Source organism: Podarcis vaucheri (genome assembly GCF_965113315.1).
Source record: "Podarcis vaucheri genome assembly, chromosome: 6".
In the NCBI taxonomy this organism is placed as follows: domain Eukaryota; kingdom Metazoa; phylum Chordata; class Lepidosauria; order Squamata; family Lacertidae; genus Podarcis; species Podarcis vaucheri.
In genome coordinates, this window is record NC_138764.1 from 5,316,979 (window position 1) to 5,343,808 (window position 26,830).

The window sequence follows — 26,830 nt, forward strand, 5'->3', positions numbered from 1 at the left end:
ATCAAATATTGAAAACTTCCCTAAACAGGGCTGCCTTCAGATGTCTTCTAAAAGTCAGATAGTTGTTTATTTCTTTGACATCTGATGGGAGGGCGTTCCATAGGGCAGGCACCACTCACTACCAAGAAGGCCCTCTGCCTGGTTTCCTGTAACTTCACTTCTCGCAGGGAGGGAACCACCAAAAGGCCCTCGGCGCTGGACCTCAGCGTCCGGGATGAACAATGGGGGCGGAGACGCTCCTTCAGGTATACTGGGCCGAGGCCATTTAGGGCTTTAAAGGTCAGCACCAACACTTTGAATTGTGCTCAGAAACGTCCTAGGAGCCAATGTAGGTTTTCAGGACCGGTGTTATGTGGTCTCGGCGGCTGTTCCCAGTCACCAGTCTAGCTGCCGCATTCTGGATTAGTTGTGGTTTCTGGGTCACTTTCCAAGGTAGCCCCACGTAGAGTGCATTGCAGTAGTCTAAGCGGGAGATAACCAGAGCAGCACCACTCTGGAAAGACAAGCTGAGGGTGGCTGGGGTCTCATCCTGCGTTCCAGATGGAGCTGATAAACAGCTGCCCTGGACACAGAATTGATCTGTGCGTCCATGGACAGCTGTGAGTCCAGAATCACTCCCAGGCTGCGCACATGGTCCTTCAGAGGCACAGTTACCCCATTCAAGACCAGGGAGTCCTCTATACTCACCCACCCCCTGTCCCCCCAAAACAGTACTTCTGTCTTGTCAGGATTCAACCATCTTTTAAATTTCAACTACAAAATTGAAAACCCGGTTTCATATACAGTGGTACCTCGGGTTACAGACGCTTCAGGTTACAGACACTTCAGCTTACAGACTCCGCTAACCCAGAAATAGTACCTCGGGTTAAGAACTTTGCTTCAGGATAAGAACAGAAATTGTGCTCTGGTGGCACAGCAGCAGCGGGAGGCCCCATTAGCTAAAGTGGCACCTCAGGTTAAGAACAGTTTCAGGTTAAGAACAGACCTCCAGAACGAATTAAGTTCTTAACCAGAGGTACCACTGTAGTAAATTATGGTACTTACAATAAATGCCTCCATGGAAGATTTCCCTTAATAACAGATTTTCTGCTGCAAATTCTAGGAACTGTCTTCTGGGCAAAATGCCTTCTCATTATAGAGCCTTTCAGGAAAATACCCTTGGCAATGTTTTCAGGGCCTTTGCCTCTTGAGAAAAGCTTCTTGTAAGTTTGCATCTTCATGATTTAAGATAAAGATAAAAATAAACATCAGTGGATGAAACAGTAAAGCAAGTTTTGCTGCCACTCTCTTCTTCAAATACTAGAGAGGTTTTCTCAACATTTGATCTCTGGCATGTGTTGTATGTATTGATGGGGGGAAAATTCACAACTAAATGTGCTTCTATCAAATCCACCCTTTTCAAAATGCTAGGCAAACCAAAACACAGTTAATACTTGGAAATTCACACTGACCCAAATTTTGTGATGCAGTTCTTTAACCAGGGTTCACAAAAGTGCATATATTAGTGAAAGTAAGATATAAAAATGCAGTATATTAAGGATAATTGATTGTCAGATCACTCACATCCATAGAGGTGAACACCAGGTCTAAGGCATGTCCATGACCATGAGTTGGGCCAAACTTATTCAGGGACAGCCCCATGGAGGCCATGCTTTCCACGAAGTCCCGAGCGGCCCCTTGTAAGGTTGTCTCAGCATGGATGTTAAAATCCCCTAGGACAACCAAACTAGGTGTCTCCAGGAGAACATCTGGAGAACTCCAGGAGAACATTAGACGGAAACATGGAAGGTGCCTAAAGAAGCCAGGGTGGCTATCTAAAGAACTTTTAACTGAATTAAGATTAAAAAAGGATGTGTACAAAAAATGGAAAAGGGGGGAAACCACCAAAGAGGAATTCAAACAAATAGCCAGCACATGTAGACACAAAGTCAGAAAAGCTAAAGCACAGAATGAACTCAGGCTTGCTAGAGAGGTTAAAAGCAACAAAAAAGGCTTTTATGGGTATGTTCGTAGCAAAAGGAAGAACAAAGAAACAATGGGGTCACTCAGAGGAGAAGATGGTGAAATGCAAACAGGGGACACAGAAAGGGCTGAACTACTCAATGCCTTCTTTGCCTCAGTCTTCTCCGATAAAGAAAACAATGCCCGACCTGAAGAATTTGGAGCAAATGATTCAGCAAAGGAAACACAGCCCAGAATAACTAAGGAGATAGTACAAGAATATTTGGCTAGTTTACATGTATTCAAGTCTCCAGGGCCAGATGAACTGCATCCAAGAGTATTAAAAGAACTGGCAGATGTGATCTCAGAACCACTGGCAGTCATCTTTGAGAATTCCTGGAGAACAGGCGAAGTCCCGGCAGACTGGAGGAGGGCAAATGTTGTCCCTATTTTCAAAAAGGGGAAAAGAGAGGACCCAAATAATTACCGCCCAGTCAGTCTGACATCAATACCAGGGAAGATTCTGGAGCAGATCATTAAGCAAACAGTCTGTGAGCACCTGGAAAGGAATGCTGTGCTCACCAAAAGTCAGCATGGATTTCTGAAAAATAAGTCATGTCAGACTAACCTGATCTCGTTTTTTGACAGAATTACAAGCCTGGTAGATGAAGGGAACGCAGTGGATGTAGCCTACCTTGATTTCAGCAAGGCATTTGACAAGGTGCCCCATGATATTCTTGTAAAGAAGCTGGTAAAATGCGGTCTTGACTCTGCTACCACTCAGTGGATTTGTAACTGGCTGACTGACCGAACCCAAAGGGTGCTCATCAATGGTTCCTCTTCATCCTGGAGAAGAGTGACTAGTGGGGTGCCACAGGGTTCTGTCTTGGGCCCGGTCTTATTCAACATCTTTATCAACGACTTGGATGATGGACTCAAGGGCATCCTGATCAAATTTGCAGATGACACCAAACTGGGAGGGGTGGCTAACACCCCAGAGGACAGGATCACACTTCAAAACGACCTTGACAGATTAGAGAACTGGGCAAAAATAAACAAGATGAATTTTAACAGGGAGAAATGTAAAGTATTGCACTTGGGCAAAAAAAATGAGAGGCACAAATACAAGATGGGTGACACCTGGCTTGAGAGCAGTACATGTGAAAAGGATCTAGGAGTCTTGGTTGACCACAAACTTGACATGAGCCAACAGTGTGACGCGGCAGCTAAAAAAGCCAATGCAATTCTGGGCTGCATCAATAGGAGTATAGCATCTAGATCAAGGGAAGTAATAGTGCCACTGTATTCTGCTCTGGTCAGACCACACCTGGAGTACTGTGTCCAGTTCTGGGCACCACAATTCAAGAAGGACACTGACAAACTGGAACGTGTCCAGAGGAGGGCAACCAAAATGGTCAAAGGCCTGGCAACGATGCCTTATGAGGAACGGCTAAGGGAGCTGGGCATGTTTAGCCTGGAGAAGAGGAGGTTAAGGGGTGATATGATAGCCATGTTCAAATATATAAAAGGATGTCACATAGAGGAGGGAGAAAGGTTGTTTTCTGCTGCTCCGGAGAAGCGGACACGGAGCAATGGATCCAAACTACAAGAAAGAAGATTCCACCTAAACATTAGGAAGAACTTCCTGACAGTAAGAGCTGTTCGACAGTGGAATTTGCTGCCGAGGAGTGTGGTGGAGTCTCCTACTTTGGAGGTCTTTAAGCAGAGGCTTGACAACCATATGTCAGGAGTGCTCTGATGGTGTTTCCTGCTTGGCAGGGGGTTGGACTCGATGGCCCTTGTGGTCTCTTCCAACTCTATGATTCTATGATTCTATGATTCTATGATTCTATGATTCTATGATTCTATGATTCTATGATTCTATGATTCTATCTGCTATGGCCTGAAGCAGCTCAGGCAGGGAGTCCTTGGTGCAGCAGGGAGGTTGGTACCACAAACGGAATCCTGTACTGCCCCTATTGCCCAACTTCCAGAGCATGCACTCAGAAAACTGGGTCTTCTCAACAGAACGCCTGGTGTAAGCTAATGACTTCCTAAAAATCACTGCAAGCCCCCTTCCCCATCCAGACCTATCCCTGAGCCATGACTGACAAGTCAAAGAGGAGAGCAGGGTCACCTCCAGAACGACAGCATTTTGTGGGAGGGAATCAATCACATACCAGGGATGTAGGTTTGTACAATTACAGTGGATTCAAGCACTCAGACATAACAAATCTACTTTTAAAAAATGGACTTCTTGCAGCTAGGATAATGAAAGAGAAATTCACCAAAAAGTGTGGGATAAACAATTGACTAACGGGAGGTCATTTAACACTCATGCAAGCAAATCAGGATGAAACCAGGAGAAATGCTGATTGCCATGTAACCTCTCCACAAACAAACTGGAACAAACACTCAGTAAAGATGAGCCATTGCCTAAACTTTGTGCAAGCAAATCAGGATGTACGCTCAGTAAACAGGCTGTCTGGGGAGTCCTGAGATACTTATTAAGTGGGATATATTGCAGAGTGTAGTGAAAGATGCCTCCAATTTTGATTCAGGGGGAAATAAATCTGTGTCCTGGGTATGAAACATGTGGGGAGCTCTGGTTTACAGCCAACTGCTTTGAATTCACCAGCCAGCTGAAAGCCACTAAGTCCGTAAAGTGATAATTACAGCTTTGTTTTAATCGAACAAAAGAGTTTATATAGAAGGTGAATTTGCACGAGAGTGAAAGATCACAGAAGGCTAGTTGGGTGTTACAGAAATAAAAAGTTAGAACCAATTCCTCACAAAACATTGCCAGCTTGTTTCGGTGAGCGAGGGGGGGGCAAACCACCTGACCCAGGGGTGATTTCACTGCCAGCTGCTCCAACCTAAACAGCTGAGATGCAGCCCTAGCTGATAAGATGATAGAAACCCTATAAACTGCATTGGTGTCCAGGAATCAGAACAACTGGAACACCTGTGAAAGAGATCCGACTCCCATGACAATAGTGCTTGGCTGGTCGGGTATCACTGAATGGTATTTCCCCAGTCCTACTTGGAATTCAGTTAGTGACAGCATTCCCTCCCATGTCCAAGGAGGCTGGAAATGTACTTTTTAAAAAGTAGATGAAAGTTGAGGTTCTCAGGATGCATAAACTCTATGCTTTATGTGCTTGTGCAGAATTGCAGAGCAGACACAGCTTTGCTTGTACAAACCCAGAGTGAATCACAGTGTGAACCTATGCACTTCTATTCAAAGTTCAATTGGCCTTACTCCAAGTTAAGTACCGGTAGGTTCTGGATTGCAGGCTCAAAGTATTCCCCCGCCCTGCACCAAAGAAAACACAGGGAGAGACGCGTATTTCTATCTTCATGTTGCTATAGAATTTGCTGCGACTTTTCGCAGTTACATAAGCATCATGAGCATTTTAAAATAAATCTTCCTAAATTAACATCTTGCTCTAAGTTTATGTCTTCACACAAAATAAACTGACAAACTGAAGTTCTCACTCTCACAGGAAAAGGTGTCTTTGAAAAAGCTGAGCTGGGCAGACAGGATGGTGTTTAAGAAGAATGGGACCAATAGCTTGTCAGGTGAACAAGCAAAGTGTTTGTAGAAAGTGATTTAAGTTGTATCACTCTGGATGGTGCTTTCTCTGGGTGGAATCATGTCCCCAATGTCCCCCCCACAGAGCCTAAGCTGAAGGCTGTAACTTCCACAGTGGTTGCCCACCTTCGGACAAGAGCTCAAAATGAAAGGAAGAGACCCACAATTTGCAGATTTAATTGAACAATACAATTATTCACAGCATAGAGAGGGTCTCTTTTGAAACCCACCCATCGGCTATCGTATACTGTTCAATAAAAACACCCGCCTCTATTTTGCAGTAAAATTCCAAGGAGAAAATATTAATCCCATCTATCAACACAGCTCCTTCCAAGTATAGGCATGTTCCATTCTAACCATGTTCAGAGCAGATGGGGAACGAATGCAACAGTATTTCGGATAATATATTGTTGCATACACCCCAATCTGCAAGCAGTGAGAGACTCCAGGAGTTCCAGTGCTTGCAGAACTAGGCATTGGGCTTCCCATACCCCAACCCATGTAAATAAGAGACCAATAAGACTGGGTTTTGGGTCAAAACAGGCCACAACTTTATTGAATACAGATATTCAATAATGGGCGTGGGGCCATCTAAATACCGGAAGTTATGCGTAGGTCAATCCAGGTGGGGGTTCCTGAGACTTACATCGAATAGGATGACCCCCACAGGGACCACCGTCTGGGGGAGTGCCTTCGGCCCTGGGCACGCCTGGGCACACAGACATAGCCACTTCTCCTGGATCTCTTTAACGAGATACCCCAGCGTTTGGAGGGGAGGGCGGAGACTACAACCTCCCGCCCATCCAAAACAAAGGATTACCCCAATGCCCAACCAGTTGTGACAATTGCTATGAGGTAGGCAAAACCACCGGGTGAGAGCCAGTTAGCCCAGTGGGCAAATTCCTACCCGGCCCCATCAAGAACAGTGACCACCGTAGCCACAGCAGTCACTGACTATTAGCTTAAACTGAGGGTGGGCGCTTAAAGGGGGCAAGGGGCAGATTCAAGGGAAGCCTACCTGCTCCGTTGGCTCTGCCCCCTGGCACAGCCCAACTCCCAGCCTGCATCCTCATTTGCCAAAGCAGGGGGCAGGCTAGGATCCAGTTCCTGATAGGCAGCGGGGGCTTATGCCCCCAACGCCTGTCAGGAAGGGCACTGAAGTTCAATTTCCCTTGTCGGAGCCCCAGTGAAGCCTCTGCTCTCCCGCAATGCCGCCGCACCAAGAGGGGGGGGAGTGGACTTGCCTAATTGCCCACATGGCTCTTTGTCCTGGAATTTCATGAGGTTCCCAGCCTAAACACTAAGAACTGAACTGACATATAAGCTGTCATTGGCTGCTTATGCACACTTCCTGGTTTAGTGGTCTAACAAACTAAATAGTGTCTTTAAAAGAAATCTATATCCATTACCTTCTAGTAATTGAAGCATCAACAATACAGACATCTATTATTTACAGTACAGTGGTACCTCGGGTTACATACGCTTCAGGTTACAGACTCCGCTAACCCAGAAATAGTACCTTGGGTTAAGAACTTTGCTTCAGGATGAGAACAGAAATCGTGCTCTGGTGGCGCGGCGGCAGCTAAAGTGGTGCTTCAGGTTAAGAAGAGTTTCAGGTTAAGAACGGACCTCCAGAACGAATTAAGTACTTAACCTGAGGTACTACTGTATTTTAAAACAAACATTTGATGCAGCTGATCAAATTTAAACTTGAACATAAAATCTTGTTCTTTGGACTGTATACAACAGAGTTGATACTGACAGCCCTCTGGCAAAAAACCCCACATTGTATCCTCTTGATCTTATGTCCAAATAAAAGATGACCTTGTTGACCAAGCTGCAGAAAATAGTGCAGTGATCTTTGATGACATGGCTATCAGCCAAGAATTGCATGATGCTCCTTCAACTCTTGGTGAGCTTACAAATACAATTTTACTACACATCATGGTCAAGTTTGAAGCAAAGTGCAAGTTTTCAATTTGCCCTCTGATGAAGAAATGACCAGTCCATAATTTTAATGGTAGGTTTATTGTAGCTGTGAGAGACAGAATAACAACAGGAAAACCCCCAGAAATCCAGAAGACAAAAGTCAGAGATTGATGTGCATTATAATGAGTGAAATAAGTATTTGATCCCCTATCAACCAGCCAGATGTCAGGCTACCTGGTATCTTCACTGTATGTAAGGAGCTGAGATTAGAAGCACCTGCTGTAAGGGAGACGTCTTACCTGTAATCCCAGCACATTACAGTACCTGTACAAAAGACACCTGTCGACAGAAGCAATCAATCCAGCAGATTCCAAACTAGCCACCAAGACGAAAGAGCTGTCCAAGGATGTCAGGAACAAGACTGTAGACCTGCACAAGGTTGGATTGGGCTACAAGACTATTGCCAAGCAGCTTGGTGACAAGGTGACAACAGTTGGTGCAATAATTCACAAATGGAAGAACACAAAATAACTGTCAACCTCCCTCGGCCTGGAGATCCATGCAAGATCTCATCTAGTGGAGTTGCAATGATCAGGAGAACGGTGATGAAGCAGCCCAGAACTACATGGGGGGAACTTGTCAATGATCTCAGGGCAGCTGGGACCATGTTGTTGTTGTTTAGTCGTGTCCGACTCTTCGTGACCCCCTGGACCAGAGCACGCCAGGCACTTCTGTCTTCCACTGCCTCCCGCAGTTTAGTCAAATTCATGCTGGTAGCTTCAAAAACACTATCCAACCATATCGTCCTCTGTCGTCCCCTTCTCCTTGTGCCCTCCATCTTTCCCAACATCAAGGTCTTTTCCAGGGAGTCTTCTCTTCTCATGAGGTGGCCAAAGTATTGGAGTCTCAGCTTCAGGATCTGTCCTTCCAGTGAGCACTCAGGGCTGATTTCCTTCAGAATGGATAGGTTTGATCTTCTTGCAGTCCATGGGACTCTCAAGAGTCTCCTCCAGCACCATAATTCAAAAGCATCAATTCTTTGGCAGTCAGACTTCTTTATGGTCCAGCTCTCACTTCCATACATCACTACTGGGAAAACCATAGCTTTAACTATTCGGACCTTTGTTGGCAAGGTGATGTCTCTGCTGGGACCATTGTCACCCTGAAAACAGTTGGTAACACTCTACGCCGTGAAGGACTGAGATCTTGCAGAGCCCGCAAGGCCCCCTTGCTCAAGACAGCACATGTACAGGCCCATCTGCAGTTTGCCAGTGCACATCTGAATGACCCAGAGGAGAAGTGGGTGAAAGTGTTGTGGTCAAATGAGACCAAAATCGAGCTCTTTGGCATCAACTCCAAAAGGAGGAGGAGGAATGCTGCCTATGACCCCAAGAACACCATCCCCACTGTCAAACATGGAGGGGGACATATTATGCTTTGGGGGTGTTTTTCTGCTAAGGGGACAGGACACCTTCACCTCATCGAAGGGACGATGGACGGGACCATGTATCGTCAAATCTTGGGTGAGCACCTCCTTCCCTTAGCCAGGGCATTGAAAATGGGTTGAGGATGGGTATTCCAGCATGACAATGACCCCAAACACACGGCCAAGGCAACAAATGAGTTGCTCAAGAAGAAGCACATTAAGGTCCTGGAGTGGCCTAGCCAGTCTCCAGACCTTAATCCCATCAAAAATCTGTGGAGGGAGCTACACATCAGCCTCAAAATCTTACTGATTTGGAGAGGATCTGCAAAGAGGAGTGGGACAAAATACCTCCTGAGATGTGTGCAAACCTGGTGGCCACCTACGAGAAACGCCTGATCTCTCTAATTGCCAACAAGGATTTTGCCACCAAGTCATCTTTTGCAAAGGGATCAAATACTTATTTCACTCATTATAATGCACATCAATCTCTGACTTTTGTCTTCTGGGGGGTTTTCCCTGTTGTTATTCTGTTTCTCACAGATACAGTAAACCTACCATTAAAATTATGGACTGGTCATTTCTTCGTCAGAGGGCAAACGGGCAAATTTAGCAGGGGATCAAATACTCCCCCCTCACTGTATGTTAGAGGCTCGTTTATATTTTGGGAATGATGCATGTTTTTATGTAGCTGCATTGTTTCCTACTTTCTGGATGCCCCATGATCATATTATAAAGTACCGTATTTTTTGCACCATAACACTCACTTTTTTCCTCCTAGAAAGTAAGGGGAAATGTCTGTGAGTGTTATGGAGGAAATGCCTACGGGTGGCATGCCTACGGATTTTCCTCCTCTAAAAACTACGTGCGTGTTATGGTCGGGTGCATGTTATAGAGCGAAAAATACGGTAGTTGTGTTCCATGTTATAAATCAAGCATTGCTAGGATCGTTTCTTTTTTGTTTTCCAATGTATTTCTTATCAATTAATTTTTTGGTGCAAGCAAATTTTTATTCTGAAAGTGTGGTGAAGAGAAAACAGTTTGAGAACCACTGGGCTAGGCGGACCCCTGCTGGAGACCTTGGAGCTGCTAGCTGAAACAGACAAATCTGGGTCATATAGACAATATTCTGCTTCAATATAAGGCCAGATTCCTATGAAACACTGTTTTAATTAGATGCCTGAGGCCGGTGCTGACAGCACGCACTGGTCTGGAGCATCCATGCAGCCCAGATTATTCTCCCGGCTGTTCTGAGGAGAAGCACAGTGTGAATTCCTCCTCCTGCTCACACAAAGGGATAATCCAGCAGCCATGGAACAGCCAGCCTAGAAACATAAATCAAAGCATCTCTGTTTGCTTATGTGCCTTTTTGCTTTTCTGGCAAAGCTGGACTTGAAATCCCAGCAAACAAGAAGGTGAAACCCTCCAACTCACCCCACACCCTGCGGGCAATTCAGGGATCCTTTTGGGATGAGCCTACTACCCTCCCTCTTCTAAACATTGTGCACTTGAAACGGCTGGATTTTGCGGGAGTGAGCCTCAGGCAGGCGGGAGTCAGTCTGCTGGAATAATGAGAACGAGTCAGGCTGTGAGCCTGTGCTATCCTGCCCAGTCCTCTTGTGCATTTCAATTCTCTGTGCACACATCTGAGGGAGCATCCTCTCCCTGCTCTCTTTCTTTCGTCCCCCCACCTCCCTCCTTTTCCACCAGCTCTTCTTCAGGAGCCGCAGAGCTAAGAAGCCAAACTCAGCAGCATGCTCCCGAGGCTGCCGTAGACGGAGCAGTGGTCAGGCTGGCCACCCTTCAAGCTCTCCGATGTACCGGGAGGCCGCAGTCTCTGTCGTCCAGGGCCTCAGTGAGCCGTGCCCACCCAGCGCCAGCCCAACCCAAGCAGCCTCTGCAGTGCGGACCGCTAAGAGACAGGTAGGAGCTGGGTGCTTGTGGTGGTGACAAGGAAGCTGCCTGGTGTGGCGGCCTTTGCAACAGGGCGGCAGACCTCTGGGTCAAATGCAATCTCCTCAGCGGTGGCATTTGGGGATGTTGGCCTCTCGCCAATTTCTGTGGGGCAGTGGGCCTGAATGGGTGGGTGAGGGAGGGGTGCATGGGCCTTCTTCAGCTGTCACCCTCCATTGCAATCACTTTAGTGGATTTCCTCTCAGTATGTTAATTGGTGTGTAGCCTCTCCAGGATGACTGAAGGAAAGAGAGAGAGAGAGAGAGAGAGAGAGAGAGAGATGCTCATTTGCCAAGGACAGTCCTGCTCATGCACAAACCTCTTCTTCAGAGCTGATAGCATACACGGCCCCAAATTATACTGCTTTTCTGGGAAGTATCTGTGGTGGTAGGTGAACCGCAGGTTTTCAAAAAATAGCTAAAAAAAATAAGAGGAGTAGGATTAACACAGTACTAAAAACCCCCAAGAATGACAGTGAACTCTACAAGTTACAGACAGATTGTTTTTCCCCTGCCTGGCTGCTGCTGTTGCGATAAATGGGAGTGATTAGCAGCAGCAGCAGCATAGATCTGGCTTCTCCTCCCTCATTTCTCCTTTTTTAAATTGTTGAATGGAAGGCAAGAGGGCTGCAGAATCAGTGGCAGTTCACCAAGGGACAGTGACAGCTTGCAGATAAAAGGAAGTAGAAGACTGACTGGAAGGTGCTGGCGAGGCTAAATCACTGAGCAGGCTGCTTCTTTAGTGCCTTAGATCATAGGTGACTGGCAAATGTTGCATGGATATCCGTGGCCGAAAGAACCAAGACAGACACATTTCTTCCCCAAATCAGTGGCAGGGAAGAGACTGGCCACCAAATATGCTGCATCTGTTCCTAATTTTATGGCTTCCTCACATGCAGGGTTGCTAATTTTGAATTACAGGGTTCTTGTGTCTTTAAGAGTGGGTGACAAGCAGGAATTCAGCAAGGTAAATTTCCCCCACCACTTCCATCTTCATGCTGAGAAAAGCTTCATTGGGTGAATTTCCAGTATTCATGTTGCAACTATTAAAGTTACCAGAAAGCAATTGAGCAATCCTGTTCACCCTCATAATCAAGACTCCTGCTCGTTGAAAACAACAATGACAACAAGTACAGCCCTCTCTCGGTAACGGGCCGTTCACATCCAAATACTGTAGTGTAATCAAGAAATGGAGCCCAAAGGCGTCTTTTGCCCATGAAGAGACGGGACTATGCTGGGCGCCTGAGTTCTCCATGACTGTCAGTGAATTCCCTGAGATAAAGTAAACGGGAGACAAACACTTCATCTATTACGTAAGAGTATTGGAGGAGCCCGTCTTGCCCAGCATCCCGCATGCAGGGGATGAGTACAGCATTGCTCTCCTGCTTGAGGTATCTGCATACTGCATATGATACTGGAGGTAATAGAGCCCACATGACTGGCAGCCATCAATAGTCTTATACGCCATGGAAGTGCTGGTGTTGACCTATAAAGCCTTAAATGGTTCAGGACTGCAATACCTCAAGGATCACCTCTCTCCATACAAACTGCAGTCATCACCTGAGGCTCCTCTTCATGGGCCTCCTCCGTGAGAGGTCTGGAGGGGGGCAACCCAAGAGTGGCTCCCCTTTTGTGGAATGCTCTCCCCAGGGAGACTGCCCTGCTGCCTTCACCAGGCAAAAACATCCCTCTTCTCCCATAATTAAGCGATTTTAAACTGGGGTGGGGGGTGGGGGTATTGTTTTTTTTGTTGTTACTATATTATATATTTTTGTGGTTTTAGATTGTAAACCGCCTTGTGTTCCTCAGATGTAGGGTGGTATAGAAATTGAATAAATAAATACAATTGAAAATGTCCAGTCCCTTTTTGAAGCTGTTCAATTTGTTGGCCACTTCTATGGCAAGCATCTTGTGCTAGCTAATGCCATATTGAGGCCGGGAGTGGGGGAAACTGACCTGGGTTATTTCCTCCAGCCCATGGGTAAGGTCTGGCAGATGTGGGGGGGGGGGTCCTACCTGACATCACAATTTTGTCAAGGTACCCATTTTCAGATTCACTGTGTGGATGGAAGCCCCAATAATCAAGCCCTGACAACCAGCTGATGTTAGGGCTTCAGAGCACATGGCACTGCGCAAACTCCAACCATCTGTTGCCGATCAGCTGGCTGGTGGTGCCTCAACCTGCTTTTGGCCCCTCTACGTCTTTATCCGCCCCACAGCTGACTTCATATATGATTTTGGGTATAGAGCAGGTGACCATGCCTTGGCCAAAACAGTCTTGCAAACCAAACTTTAGGTATCTGATGAAGACTCTCTTTCTTAATAAAAATATTTTTTCTCCTTTGTGGCTCTTTTGTACACCACTTAGAAACCATAGTGTAACGCAGTATATAAATTATTGAAATAAAGTAATCATAATGAATAAATATTCCTTGCCATTGGCTTAGCCATGGGGGGTGGGAAGGAGCAAATCCCTTCCAACTCTGCAGTTCTATAATTTTATGATTCCATTCCTTTTGTCTGTCCTGACTCTTCCACCGTTCAGTTTGGCTAGATGGCTCCTGGCTCTTAGATGATGAGAGGAAGAGAAGCCCCTCTCTGCCCTCTTTCCCCATGCCCTGTGTAATTCCTTTCTCATGCTCCTACTTAAACATTCTTTTCCAATACAATGGACCCTTTACTCCTCGGCGCACTGCTCCACCCCCTTGTTTTGTTCGCCCTTTTCTGCACTTTTTCTAGCTGTACAATATCCTTTTTGAGGTGACAATTTGTAACAGCATTATGATCCTGGCGGATTTTATTTTCAGTTCCTTTCCTAAGAATCCCTAGCCTGGACTTCTCTTTTAAAGAGAATTTTAAAGGGGCCACCACTAGCTCTTGTGGGAGTGAAATCCACAGTGTCGCTATACAGTGTGTGGAGACGTGCTTTCTTTTGCCTCTCCTGAATCTTCCAACATTCAGCTTCACGGGATGCTCCTGAGTTCCAGCAATATCTCTCTGAAAATTCCCTATGTTGTAACCTTTTCTTGTAGAGGAGTCACTTTGCTCCTTTCATTATTTCGGTTGCCCTCTTCTGAGCCTTTTCCACCACTGTAATGTCCTCTTTGAGCTGAGGGGACCAGAATTGTACAGAGTTCTTTGATGTGTGGTCGCATCATAGATTTGCATAATGGCATTATGATGGCTGGCAGTCTTAATTGTCAATTCCTTTCTTAATTATCCCTAGCGTGGCATCTTAATTGAGCCATCCACTATGACCACAAGGTCTCATTCCTGGTCAGTCGTCACCAGTTCAGACCCCATGAGAAATTAGGGCCACACACACACTAACCTGTTTCTATTACAAAAATGCCTTTTATTAATCCAGAATCATTCTTGCTCATCTGCAACATGCTGCTTTAAATCTAAATTGATTGAAAATCGTTCTGTCCACAAAAATTGATGTGGTTACATGATACCCATTTGAAAATCCTCCCCTCGGTTAGGTTATCATATTTGTCTCTTTCTGCACATACCCCAGATGAATAAAGAAGGAAGTGTTAGAAGTTGCAATCTTGGTATACACCCACCCACAATTTCATTGGGCTGGTGTGGATGTGTGCACACACAGACACACACTTTGCCAGAGTTGCCTATATATGTTTTCATGTGCTTTCAAATGGATGCACTGTGGGGTAACACAGAATCAAGCTGCAATGAACTTTTGTTTTCAGAACAAATCCAGATTCTCAAGAAGTGCTTTCCAGGAGCAAAAACTATGCAATAGATCTAGATTGTGCATTGACTCCATAGAAATTCAGAAATATTTGGTCTCCATTGATCCTGTTATCAAATGTTATGTGTGCACAGTTTATAATTTTTTTATTCCCATTCACCTCACTTTACCCTTAGAGTCATGGAATCATAGAATCATAGAGTTGGAAGAGACCACAAGGGCCATCGAGTCCAACCCCCTGCCAAGTAGGAAACACCATCAGAGCACTCCTGACATATGGTTATCAAGCCTCTGCTTAAAGACCTCCAAAGTAGGAGACTCCACCACACTCCTTGGCAGCAAATTCCACTGTCGAACAGCTCTTACTGTCAGGAAGTTCTTCCTAATGTTTAGGTGGAATCTTCTTTCTTGTAGTTTGGATCCATTGCTCCGTGTCCGCTTCTCTGGAGCAGCAGAAAACAACCTTTCTCCCTCCTCCATGTGACATCCTTTTATATATTTGAACATGGCTATCATATCACCCCTTAACCTCCTCTTCTCCAGGCTAAACATGCCCAGCTCTCTTAGCCGTTCCTCATAAGGCATCGTTTCCAGGCCTTGGACCATTTTGGTTGCCCTCCTCTGGACACGTTCCAGTTTGTCAGTGTCCTTCTTGAACTGTGGTGCCCAGAACTGGACACAGTACTCCAGGTGAGGTCTGACCAGAGCAGAATACAGTGGCACTATTACTTCCCTTGATCTAGATGCTATACTCCTATTGATGCAGCCCAGAATTGCATTGGCTTTTTTAGCTGCCCTTGCTTACATTGAATCACATTTACCATCTCCAGTTTGGAGAGATCCTTTGATTTGGTACCATCAACAAACTTCAATGCATTCAATCTTAATTGTGCTATTTCCCTTCCAGTTTGCATTTATTTTTTAATCTTGATTTGCAAACTTTCATGAATGTTCAGGGTCATTCACTCCCCTTCAGTTCAGCTGCAGGCTTTTTGTGTCATTTATTTGGTCCCTGCAACAAACGGCACCGAATTCAGTTATTTGCTTTCATTCCATTTGTTTTGTTTTTCATTAGATTTGTGAAAACTTCTATTTAAGCCCCTTCACCCCCTCTTGCTGGATGTGTGGTGTGCATGTGGGGGTTGCTTTTATTCATTTCCATTTCCTCACCCCCTGCTCACTTTTAGCTTTCTTGTTCAAAATTTCAATATGAGTAGGAAAATTAGAGTACCCCTAAACATATTTTTAGTAAAAAACCACTGGGTATTGTGCATTGTCTTAAAATAAGGTGCAACAGTTAATGCAATTTGCTAGAACATTATGAAATCAGCTGTGGGGCAGAACCCAGCAATTTTTGGTGGATCTAGGCTTGAGCCTCATGAGTTTGGGTCGTTCAGTACAAAAACTGTTCATTAATCCATTCATTTTTTATTATTTAAATGGCTGGAGGGAACAACCTTGCAGTCTCTTTCTTTCTTTCTTTCTTTCTTTCTTTCTTTCTTTCTTTCTTTCTTTCTTTCTTTCTTTCTTTCTTTCTTTCCTCCTTCCTTCCTTCCTTCCTTCCTTCCTTCCTTCCTTCCTTCCAATGGCAGCATCTAAATAGTGCATTTATGACTGCAGCTTGAGGACTTCCAGTAGGTTGTGAGCTTAAGAAATGTCTGTTCTTTGGTTATAACCCCCCCCCCGCGAGTTTAAGATCTTTCAGATGTTTCACAACAAGCTCCATTTTTCTCCCAAGGAGGGTGCATTACAGACATTGATGTATTGACAGCCGCAGCAGCAACATGAGTCTGGCAAGCTGTGGGAAGAGGTGAATGTTATTGTACTTGACAGCCTCTGGCCTGCGCTTGCTCTGTTCCACTCACATTCCCTTCTCTCCAAGCAAACCCATCAACACCTTTGTCCCCATGAACCTTAGCTGCTCTCCTTGAATAGGGCACCCCCAGTTCTCAAAGGGGAATGCGCTAAAAAGGTGGAGGGCTTTTCCATTTACCATCTTCACTGCTGCTACTAACTGCTTTTCAGATGGGGAAGACCTGGATTTGAGATCCAGGTTTTGCCGCTGGGGGAAGCTGAGGATCACACTACGTGTCATGTGCAGCTTGCAGGGACATCTCCTGTTCTTCTTTCATTGAGGGGTGAGAACGTAGCTATTTGCCAAATACTGCATTTTAAGAATATTTAGACCAGGGTGGCCCAACTTCTCACACCAAGTGGGCTGCAAGAGGACTTTGACACAGAGCCCACGGGCTCCACCCTGCCTTGTCACGCGGGGGGGGGGGGAGTGAGGCCAACATTTGATGCCTCCCCCCCCCAGCCTGTATTCAAAATTCACCAGGCGCATTCTGTACCTAGCTATGAGCCACTTGCGAGCAAATGAATCTTTATTCAACATTCAACACATATTTACACAACAATCTTGCTATATTACAGTTTATGCACAAACATTACACACAAAAAAGAAAAATACAATGAAAAAGAAAGAAGAAAATAAAAATAAAGAATGAAAACAAGAAGGATCAATTAAACTTCTGATTATTCTCAAGAAACAGAATCTCATTTGTTAATTTTACACAGTATCATATTATTATACTTTGTTTCCTTTATTTCATTCAAAGAGATATTCTTGGGTTTATTATCTGTACATTACAAGAGTTAGGAGGTTTTTGCTATCATAATAGGTTTTCAGATATTATTTAAATACTATCCATTCTTTATTCACCTTCTGCATTGAGTACCCTCTAACTGTCCCCGTCATTATTTCCAATTGGATGTATTCTGTCATTTTAACTGCCATTCTAACTTTGAAGGTGTAATTTCACTCTTCCAATTCGTTTCAACCAGAATCCTGGCAGAAGATGTTGTGTACATAAAAAGTGGTCTTACTTCTTTCTTAATTTCATTTGATGTTATCCTTAATAGAAAGGCCTCCAGTCTTTTTGTGAATGGGAATTTGACTATCTTTTTTTAATTCATTGTATACAATATCCCAAAACTCTTTAATTTTTTCACATTCCCACCACATATGCATGTATGAACCTCTCCCCTTTTTACATCTCCAACAAATTTCAGATCTATTCTTCTATAGTTTGGCCCGTTTGGCTGGGGTGAGGTGCCACCGGTAGAGCATTTTCGTAACATTTTCTCTTAGATTATAACACACTGTAAATCTATCGCCTCTTACTTTAAATTTATCTCTTAAAGAAAATTTTAAAATATGTGGATGACATTCAAGCCTAATGTCAAAAATGCTTGTGTTATTAAAAGCTCTCCCGTAGAAGCTGCCTCATCCCATCTGCGAGGATAAACAACTCCCCGCCCTTGGAAAGCTCTGTGGTCATTTGAGCAGGAATTTTCCACAACCCTCTCCTCTTGCCTCAAAAGAGGCTTTTAAAACTATTGGCCCTTGTGAAATGCAATTCTCTTTATTGTCCATTTAATCACATTTGCCACAGTGCCTGTATCAACACATGGGCACTGTTTTGTTCCTGATTTAATGCAACCCTGACCTGGGAAAACATAAAAGGGAAAATATTAGTCCATAATCATAGCTGGGCTTCCCAGTGGGCGATCTTCTGCATTAACAACCTGCTGGCAGGAAGTCAAAGCAATCAGGCTATGGACACCATGACCCAATAGAGTTCTTCAAATATAAATAATTTTGCTTATTAAACTTTTGTTTTTTTTATAATCATATTTATTAAAAATTTCCAATAATAACAGAATAAGAAAATAAGAAAGATAAAGGAAAGAAAGAAAAAGAGAAACTAATTTAGACCCTTCTTTTCATAACCTTCTTTCTGGGACTTCCTCCTTCCCCTCCCGATTGTATTCCCCTTTATCTAAGTTGGCTCCACAAGTTCTCATCCCCAATTAAACCTAATATATTATACTCATAAACCAATTTAAATTTACACCATCTTAGCATCACTCCTCGTCTTATAATAGAACAAAATTTTCCCCAAGATCCGCTCTCATTCCTTCCACGAATTCCCCCTTTCTAAAAAAAAGAAAAAACAGAAACGTAAAATATTAAAGTTATAAAGAATATAAGATAGAAAGTATAGAGAAATTCAAAAGGTTGGTTACAAAGCCTTTGGATTCTAAGGTTCCCCCTCCCTTCCCCGGTTTTGATTCCCCATGTCCATTTGTCTGTATGTTGTCGGCCTGGAGATCTTAAGTCCACAGCCAAATTTATCTCAGTCCATCCTGCTGTTTTCTTCGGATTTGGTTGTCTTAATGATGTTTAACTTCGAAAATCCAATCTAATAGAGGCCTTTAATTTTCTTTAATCTTTTGTTGCTCCTCCCATTATTCTTTCCGTGTCGTATTCAGTCATCTACTCTTTTATTTCTTGGTTTCTCAGGTTTCTGTCTTGTTCAGCTGTCAAAACATTCTTGTTCCAAAATTTAACGTCTCTACAGAGGTTTGTTATTCAGGGACACAGACTTACGTCCAGTTCCTTTCTTGCTTCAATAGAAGATTCTATTGTGTTATAGTCACCTCTGTAGACAAAATAATATTTCAGTTCTGCAGCTTTCCCAGGAGATAAGACCTTTACACATCCCAGAGTACTTTTCCACATACGACACTTGTAATGTCCCGAATCCCCTCTAGAGGGATTACAATAACTTTGTATCCTCTAATCCAAAAGTCAATTTGTTGTTTCTTTTTCCCGACAGTTTATGTCCATATTTATATCAAATTGTAACAAAATTAACTAGCAAAGAACTTGTAGCAAAGTCCTCTTTATAATTTCCAGTTTTGACAGCTCCTTTGACAGCTGTCAAAATCTCCATCTCTCTTCGCCAGGCTGTCCGAATCGCCCCGGTTCCCAGGGGGGGGTTGCTTTTTCCTCACCCTCGACTCCTCTCCTCCAGCACAGTTCTTATAATTCACATCGTGGAGTTGGTAATTTTTATCATCAATAAGCTTCTGAATAGATCTTGGTTTCTCAGTCCTTGTTTTAGCATGTTTACAATCAGGGAGGGGACTGACTTCCTTTTTTGGATCCCCTCCCGCTCGTGCCAAATCCGGAAAAAATTTTCTTTTTTCCTCCTTTTAAACCCGGTTGCCCAATTACTCACGGGTTGTTGATCAATTGACCGAATTTCCTTTGGAAGAAGCCAGCGCTCTCCGCCGAATGGCATGCGGCTGCGCCCGGCAGGGGAAGCGGAGGACTCAAAGCACCACGCTACTCCCCGGCGCCCGATCCGTAGCCTTTAAAAAGGCTCTTTCACAAGCCGGGAGAGCGATAACGGTGCCAGCCGAGTCACCATGTCCACGGGATCCGTTCCCGTGGTTTCTAAGGGTCCCCGCGTCGCCGGCGCGGTAGGACCCAGCCCCTGCCGAGCAGACTCCCTCCGGAGCTCGGAGGGAGTCCGCCATTCGGCGGTGGCGCCAACCCGGAAGTCCCTGCTTATTAAACTTTTGAAAAACATGTTTTAAATTACCTTTTGGAATCAGCACATAAAATTCAGCCTCCACCCGACCCATGTCTCCCTGACTGCTGAAGCCCAGTTCTCAGGGCCAAAGTAGATGCTGTTTGGGAGATCTGTGATCAGCTGTTCCACCATCTATTCTGCCTTTGAAAGCAGCCAGTGAGGGAAGAAGGTTTGGGATGGGAGCCATGGCATTGGAGCAGTGCGGTTCATGGCATTTCTCCAGTTTCAGTCCCCCTCACCTGCTGCTTTTTGCCATGGCTCTCCATGGGTAGGAAAGAGGTAGGCATCTGCAGCTAAGAGCTCTTTGGGGAGGCAGTTAAATCAAGGAAATGGCATGGAGGGAAAGGATTAAGCGCCATTTCCCTACTGTTGCAACCCTGGTTTTAATCTCCCCCTGGTTGCTTTCAGGCACATACATGCCGTCTCTGATTTTGCCCTCAGTGAGGCAGGAAATGTGTATGCCTGGGCTGTGCCACCTTGGACCATAAGAGGGGGCTCATAGGACTGAATACTTGTCCAGCTACACACCAATTTTCTACATATTGTGGGTTATGTGTGGGGTTTTTGTATACTTATGCAGTCAGGTGATCTTTCACTTTTCATCTGAAGTGATATAGCCCAGATTCAGGGTTATCATCATAGTGGGAAGTAGGCCTAAGCCTATGGCCACTTGCCCCAACTTCATCCCTTTCTACCCATAAGCCATGGGCTTCTCCCATTCCTCTCCTTCCTTGAGAATCCAGTCACTTACAATCAAGGAGTTGGAAGGGGATTCACGGTATGTGCGCTTCCCTTGGGAACGGTCCTGTCAGGCGTGAGCCAGCAGTAAATCACACCATGCAAGTTGAAGTTAACTCTTTATTAGCAAAAAACACTATCAACACAGGAGTGTCAGACCTAATGATCACAGTCGAAATATATAAAAATATAAAATATAAATTGTCCAGTGGCACCTTAGAGACCAACTAAGTTTGTTCTTGGTGTAAGCTTTCGTGTGCATGCACACTTCTTCAGATACCAGCATGCACACGAAAGCTTATACCAAGAACAAACTTAGTTGGTCTCTAAGGTGCTACTGGACAATTTATATATATATATTTTGACTGCGTCAGACCAACACGGCTACCTACCTGAATCTAATGATCACAGCAACTCATCTCCAGCAGGTCTTGCCCCTATTAAGCAGTTGTTGTTCAATAACAACTGTAGGATTACCTCTGGTCTGCAGGCCCACAAGGCCGTTTTGGGGAAGCCATGCCCACCCAACTTACCCCTGGTGCCATACATGATGTCAGATGAAGGGCTTCAAAGGAACAATCTGGGAGCTTAAAGTGAGCACCTTTCAGAGCTTTTATGTGACTGAGGTTTTGTGCAGGGCTGACACTGAACTTTAGTCGCTCCCAACCTAAGACCAACACCCTCTCAACCTGTTGTTTGCCACTGTTGCTGCAGCCAGTCACTGACCTCACCACCAACAGGTATGTTATAGTAGTAGGTGGTGGTGCTTGGCTCTGACCTGTGGTGGGTTCACCATGTTAAATTACCAAAAATGCAATGACCAACCAAACATTGGGCTGGGGACTGCATTTTGGGTAGACATGGCAGGTGTCTGGTTCAGTTCCCATTCAAAAGCACAGCCATACCCATCACTAAAACACATCTGGTGGCCTGGGGATGTGTGAGGTGACTGACTGGTGGTCAGTTGGTGAGGGATCCTGCTGAATCCCTTGGCAGGTGCCCAATCTTGACGCCACCCCTGACGCCAACTCCGGTTTTATGCTAGCATTTTATCTCATTCTATGGCTCTGCTGTGCCTTATTTTATTGTGTTTCATGATGATTCATTGTTTTAAAATTGTGGCCTTTATCATCTTACATTTAGCTGTTCTGAGTGCACTGCTGAAGCATAGCCTATAAACATTCTGAATAAATAAAACAATACTTATATAAATATATCAGTTTGGTAGGCAGCTTATCTCTGATGCCTGCCTTGGGACTCAACTTTTGCTGCCACTGGGATCAACAATGGAAAAGGGTTGGGGAGAAAGAATAGCATGACAAAAGATCTGAACATTTTTGAGAGTGGGGACTGGAAAAAAGGCAGTCACAGCGTTTGGAGGGCAAGATATACTCTATCTCATACCTGAAAATATTTACAATTATGCTATATAAAATTGTTTGGTTGCCATTTGCCACCAGGCAGATCCCCTGGAAGTGCATTACCTGAGATTCCCAGTCCTCAGGAGGCTTCAGCACCCTGCAGAGATTCCTCTCTCTCCTCAGCATAAATTATGAAAAGGAAACAAAGGAATGCATATTTGCTGGATGTATATAATTCATATGAGTGAAAGCATTCATATTTTCTTGATGGAAGATTAGATTTCCAGGGCACAGAATGTTGATTGGCACCAAGTGTATACGGCCCTGATTCTTTGGGTGCTTCTAGATGACCCATTTATTGAGCATTTATTCTGATTTGTTTGTAGCATACTCTCCAACATTCATCAGATGGAAGTAGGGACATTCTATTCTACATCAGTATCACTGCTTGAACATTTCCTCCTGGTCAAGTACAAAAGCTATTGGAGGAAACACACAAAACTGCAGATTTAAGCTAAGGTTACCAGATTTTTTTCAATGAATCCGGGGACACTTTTCAACTTCAGTCAAATTCAGTGGCTTTTGTCAGGGGACTGATTTGTAAATTTGGGGACTGTCCCCAGGAAACGGGGACAACTGGTAACCTTACTTTAAGCACAGACTAGAGGGGGAAAGAAAACCCCAAATACAGCTAACTGTGTGTGTGGAGGCTGCGTGATATGCATTGATGAGTATTTTGGAAGCATGGTAACTTTGAACAATCATTATTGTTGTGATATGGAGTATCCCAGTGCTTATTTCAGGGTCCAGGGACATATAAACCTTTGAGTTTGGGGATATATAAACTTCCATTTTTTTTTTTTTGCGTGTTCAGACCTAGAGACCTCCCCTCTAAATAAATTCACACTTGACTCAAATTTTAGCTTGGTTTTTTGGCAGAATTTAGACCACAACTTTATTGGTTACAGAAAGTGGCTGGTTGCTTAGGCTCTGGTTCGACTAGCACCCTACCATGCAGGTAGTGATGACCCAGGGTTCCAGCATAGGTCAGCCAAGGGTGAACAGCTGGATAAGTGGAAAGCCGGGAACGGGCTAACTCCGCCACCCAAATGCCCCCCTGGACTCAGGCACGGGCACAACCCCCTCTCAGGGGATGACCAAACCATCAAGTTCCTGAATTCCTTTAACGGAATACCCTTCACATAGGGATGGCGAGAGTGTTCTCCAATCTCTATCACCGGAACCAGAGCCTATCCGCAACCTTACAAGTTGCGACGATTTGCTGCGCGGCAAGCGAAACCCAAATGGCACCAGCCAATCAGCCAAGTGGGGAAAATTCCTGCCGTGCTCCTGTCCCAACGACAGAAGACACATGACGGCATAACAAGGTCAAGCGCGCAAGCCCTAAAAGTAGGGAGAGGTGGGCAGGTGTTCCAATGCACGCACCAAAAGAGGAAGCTCTGGGTCACGTGCATGTGTATATATAGGTCCCTTGATCCATTTGGACTGCGCCCCATTGGCCAGATTGAACCCAACATCAAGGGACCTACCAATCGGGTGGCTGACCAATTTTACCCACCCACAACACAGGGGATTGGTCTCCAGGTCTCACCGCAACACGTGCTCTCTTTTAGGGAGGACACAATTTAATGTTTCAAACTTCTGAGCAAATTAGGAATGTGTAAACAGCTGCAGCATCCTAGTACTGTGGTGAATTCTGAATGGATCAGCTACATAGGCACCACCCGCCTCCCCGGGACCACCTGCGCCTCAGCTGCTTTGGGAGTCCCCCTCACCCAAATGCACAAAACAAGATTTCCGAAGGCACTATCAATTCAGCTCATGAGAAAGATCAATGCTTTCCCCCCATCCACATGAGAAGTCAGGCAGGAAGGGGCTTTGGAGGGAGGCATTATTGCTTCGGAGGACCCCTCCCCATCTCCTCAAATCCCTTTCCTCTCTAGTAATCTAGTCCAGTTCATTTTAAGCCACAGAGAGAGACAAGCTGCAGGATCAGATTCAGCTCTCTGCGTTTCCTGCTTGGCAGGGGGTTGGACTCGATGGCCCTTGTGGTCTCTTCCAACTCTATGATTCTATGATTCTATCTCTCTCAAAGCAGGAGCCAAAGAGAAAATGGCCACTACACAGACACAGGTGGTGGCAGCTCAGTGACACTTCAGGCTCCCAAACAAAACTGGCAATGAAAGTGTTATGTACTGAGTTGAATAGGATCCAAACTGCAGCAGTCTGATTGGTCCTAGAACAATAGGATTTAGAATGCGGCGGTCTGATTGGTCCTAGAACAATGCAGCAGTATGATTGGTTGGCAGGAACCACCCAATCCTGCTCCAGATAGAAGTGAATCCACAACCTGATTGGCTTACAGTAGAATTCCGGAATTAGCCAATCATGTGCAGCCCATTGTGTAAATAATGTATATAAAGCAGATACTGTGAGGGGACTTCCATTCACTCCTCCTCACCACTATGAGCTGAATAAAGAGCATGAAATCACTTTGTGACTCAGTATATTTCAGAAAGGAAGGGCAGCAATGCAAAGAAACTGGGCAGAGACCTAAGAGGTTTAGATGCAGAGCAGACCCTCCTTGTCCGTGTGATGCTGCTGAGCAGTTTGTAAGAGCATGCAAATGAGAACCCAAACTAGATTGCTGCTTCTCTCTTTCCCTGGCCAGGAGATGGAAGGAGCAATGGATGAAAAGGCGGGGAAAGATTTGGGGTTTTTGGGGTGGGGGGAAACTTGCAATTGGGAATTTGGGATTCTGCATGACAAATAGAGAAGCTGTGATGGCTTCGGGGTTTGTGTGAGGGTCTCCACATTTTCATTGCAATGGGAGACTATGTTGCGGGCAGGTTAGAGGACGTGGTGTTGAAGCAAGTGTTATTCCACAGTTTCCAGCACATATTTCTGCTGCTTTTCTTATCACAGAAAAACAAGACAGTCCTCCTGAAGGTTTTTTGGGGGAAGCAGAGATAGATGACTCTGGGCCCTTCATCCACACAATCTGTTGGCTGAGAATTCCTCATGGAAAATAGTAAGAGTTTGGAGGCACCTTTGGCCACACTCTGAAAAACTACGCTGCTGGGTTTACACCAGTTGTATTTACTTGTTGTAATTTTGTTTGTTTTCATCCTTGGATGCTGCCAATAAAAAAAAGGTTATAGGGCAGCCAGTTTATAAAGTGTATATACATATAAACAAAGGCAAAAAAACCAAGAAGAATTGGCACAGAGAGCTAATGTGAAGTAGTGGAGAACCAGGAGATTATGAGGGAAAGGGGACCCCCGTGCTTAGCTCAAACACCATCACGGCAAGGACGTCATGACAATAAAAACTGGAGGAATGACGGCAAGAAGCAAGGATGTGCTGGTGTTTTTCTGCACTAGAGAAATAAAAGGTGACTAGCAGATAGAATTCCACAAAAACTGGCCAGAATTATCCCTCATTAGGAGACTCTCTGACACAGCCGCATCTGGCTTCCCCACACTGGCTATTTAATTTGACAACATTGGCTGCTTAATGCTCATTCATTACATATCCTCAAACATCAATCCAATGAAAATAGGGACATCCTAAGAAAAAGTGGGACATTCTGGGATCAAATCAGAAACCTGGACGGCACCTCTAAATCAGGGATGTCCCTGAAAAATAGGGACACTTGGAGGGTCGGAGCCAATGTCATCTCCTTGAAAACAAATCAGAGTGAATGCTCAGTAAAGAGGTCATCTGGAAGCACCCTAAGGAGTCTGGCGCATGGACAGAACCGGCCTGCCACATCTCTGTCCCCTGCTTTGAAAGAGGATATACAAAGAGCTATCAGGCTTTCCCAGGCTTCAGCTTCACTTAGTGTATATATGGCCAGGAACGCTGTAAGCTGCCAAACTGAGAAATATTGAATCCTTTCCCTCCAATAATGTTGGGTTACTGCTGCAAAAACAGCTGCTTAAGGCTGTGACAAACAGAGCAACATGACAATAGCTATTTCACTAGAGGCAAAGAAGGTTATGATGATGTCTTTTGGCAGAGCCGCTTCTGCTGGATTGACTACATGACACAAGTGATTCAAATGCCCTTCATCAGTTATAAATGGGGAAAGCAAAGCTAAGGCTCTTACATCAGCTAGGATGGAGAAAGCAGACTGAAAACAAAAATTGGTGCTACAAGGGATGTGAAAGAAGCAATTGCTCTAAGCTGCAGCAGAAGCCCTTTTAACTTGGGGTGAAGACAAAATTGTACCAGCAGGGCACCAAAGGCTTTTGGATACTACCTTTTCACCAACCTTACAGCTCATAGGTTTTTTTTTTTCCAGTTCTTGGGCTAACAAACTGGTTCTGCAGTCTTGAATGGATTATCTAAACAACTTGATTGTAAAGGAATAGTGAAACACAATAAACCAGGAATCCTGCTATGATTTACCACACTCCTTAGGAGCTAGTTTCATGGACATCAAAGAAGGGTTTTTTAATGCATTCAGTCACAATAATTAATCTGTGGGTGCAAATCATAGCAGCAGAGACCGAGGCTCTTTCAAATGACCTGTTCATTTAGTATTCATCCAGATTTGTTTGCACCAAATTTGCATGAAGTTAAACAGTATTGCTGTTTATTAAGCGTTCATTCTGATTTGCATATGCAGTTTATATTAACCTACACCATTGCATTTTGCCTTCACTTTTCTTATCACAAAAATATGTGGTGGTTTTTTTCTGTTTTG

At 44.6% G+C, this 26,830-nt stretch overlaps 1 protein-coding gene across 5 annotated transcripts in view; it reads left to right on the top strand.

The window, feature by feature from the left end:
• The window catches only part of RGS8 (regulator of G protein signaling 8), an 84,231-nt gene that overhangs the window by 20,420 nt on the left and 36,981 nt on the right, over positions 1-26,830 (top strand). For 2 of the 5 annotated variants that reach the window (XM_082229106.1, XM_082229107.1), the window contains exon 1: positions 10,580-10,811. The exons of 1 other annotated variant lie outside the window; for it this stretch is intronic. In XM_082229106.1, the coding sequence (XP_082085232.1) occupies positions 10,704-10,811 (108 nt within the window). In that variant the 5' untranslated portion in view covers positions 10,580-10,703. Of the gene's footprint in view, positions 1-10,413; positions 10,812-26,830 lie in introns of those variants that run through there. 2 more of the 5 variants (XM_082229104.1, XM_082229105.1) reach the window with 2 other exon arrangements.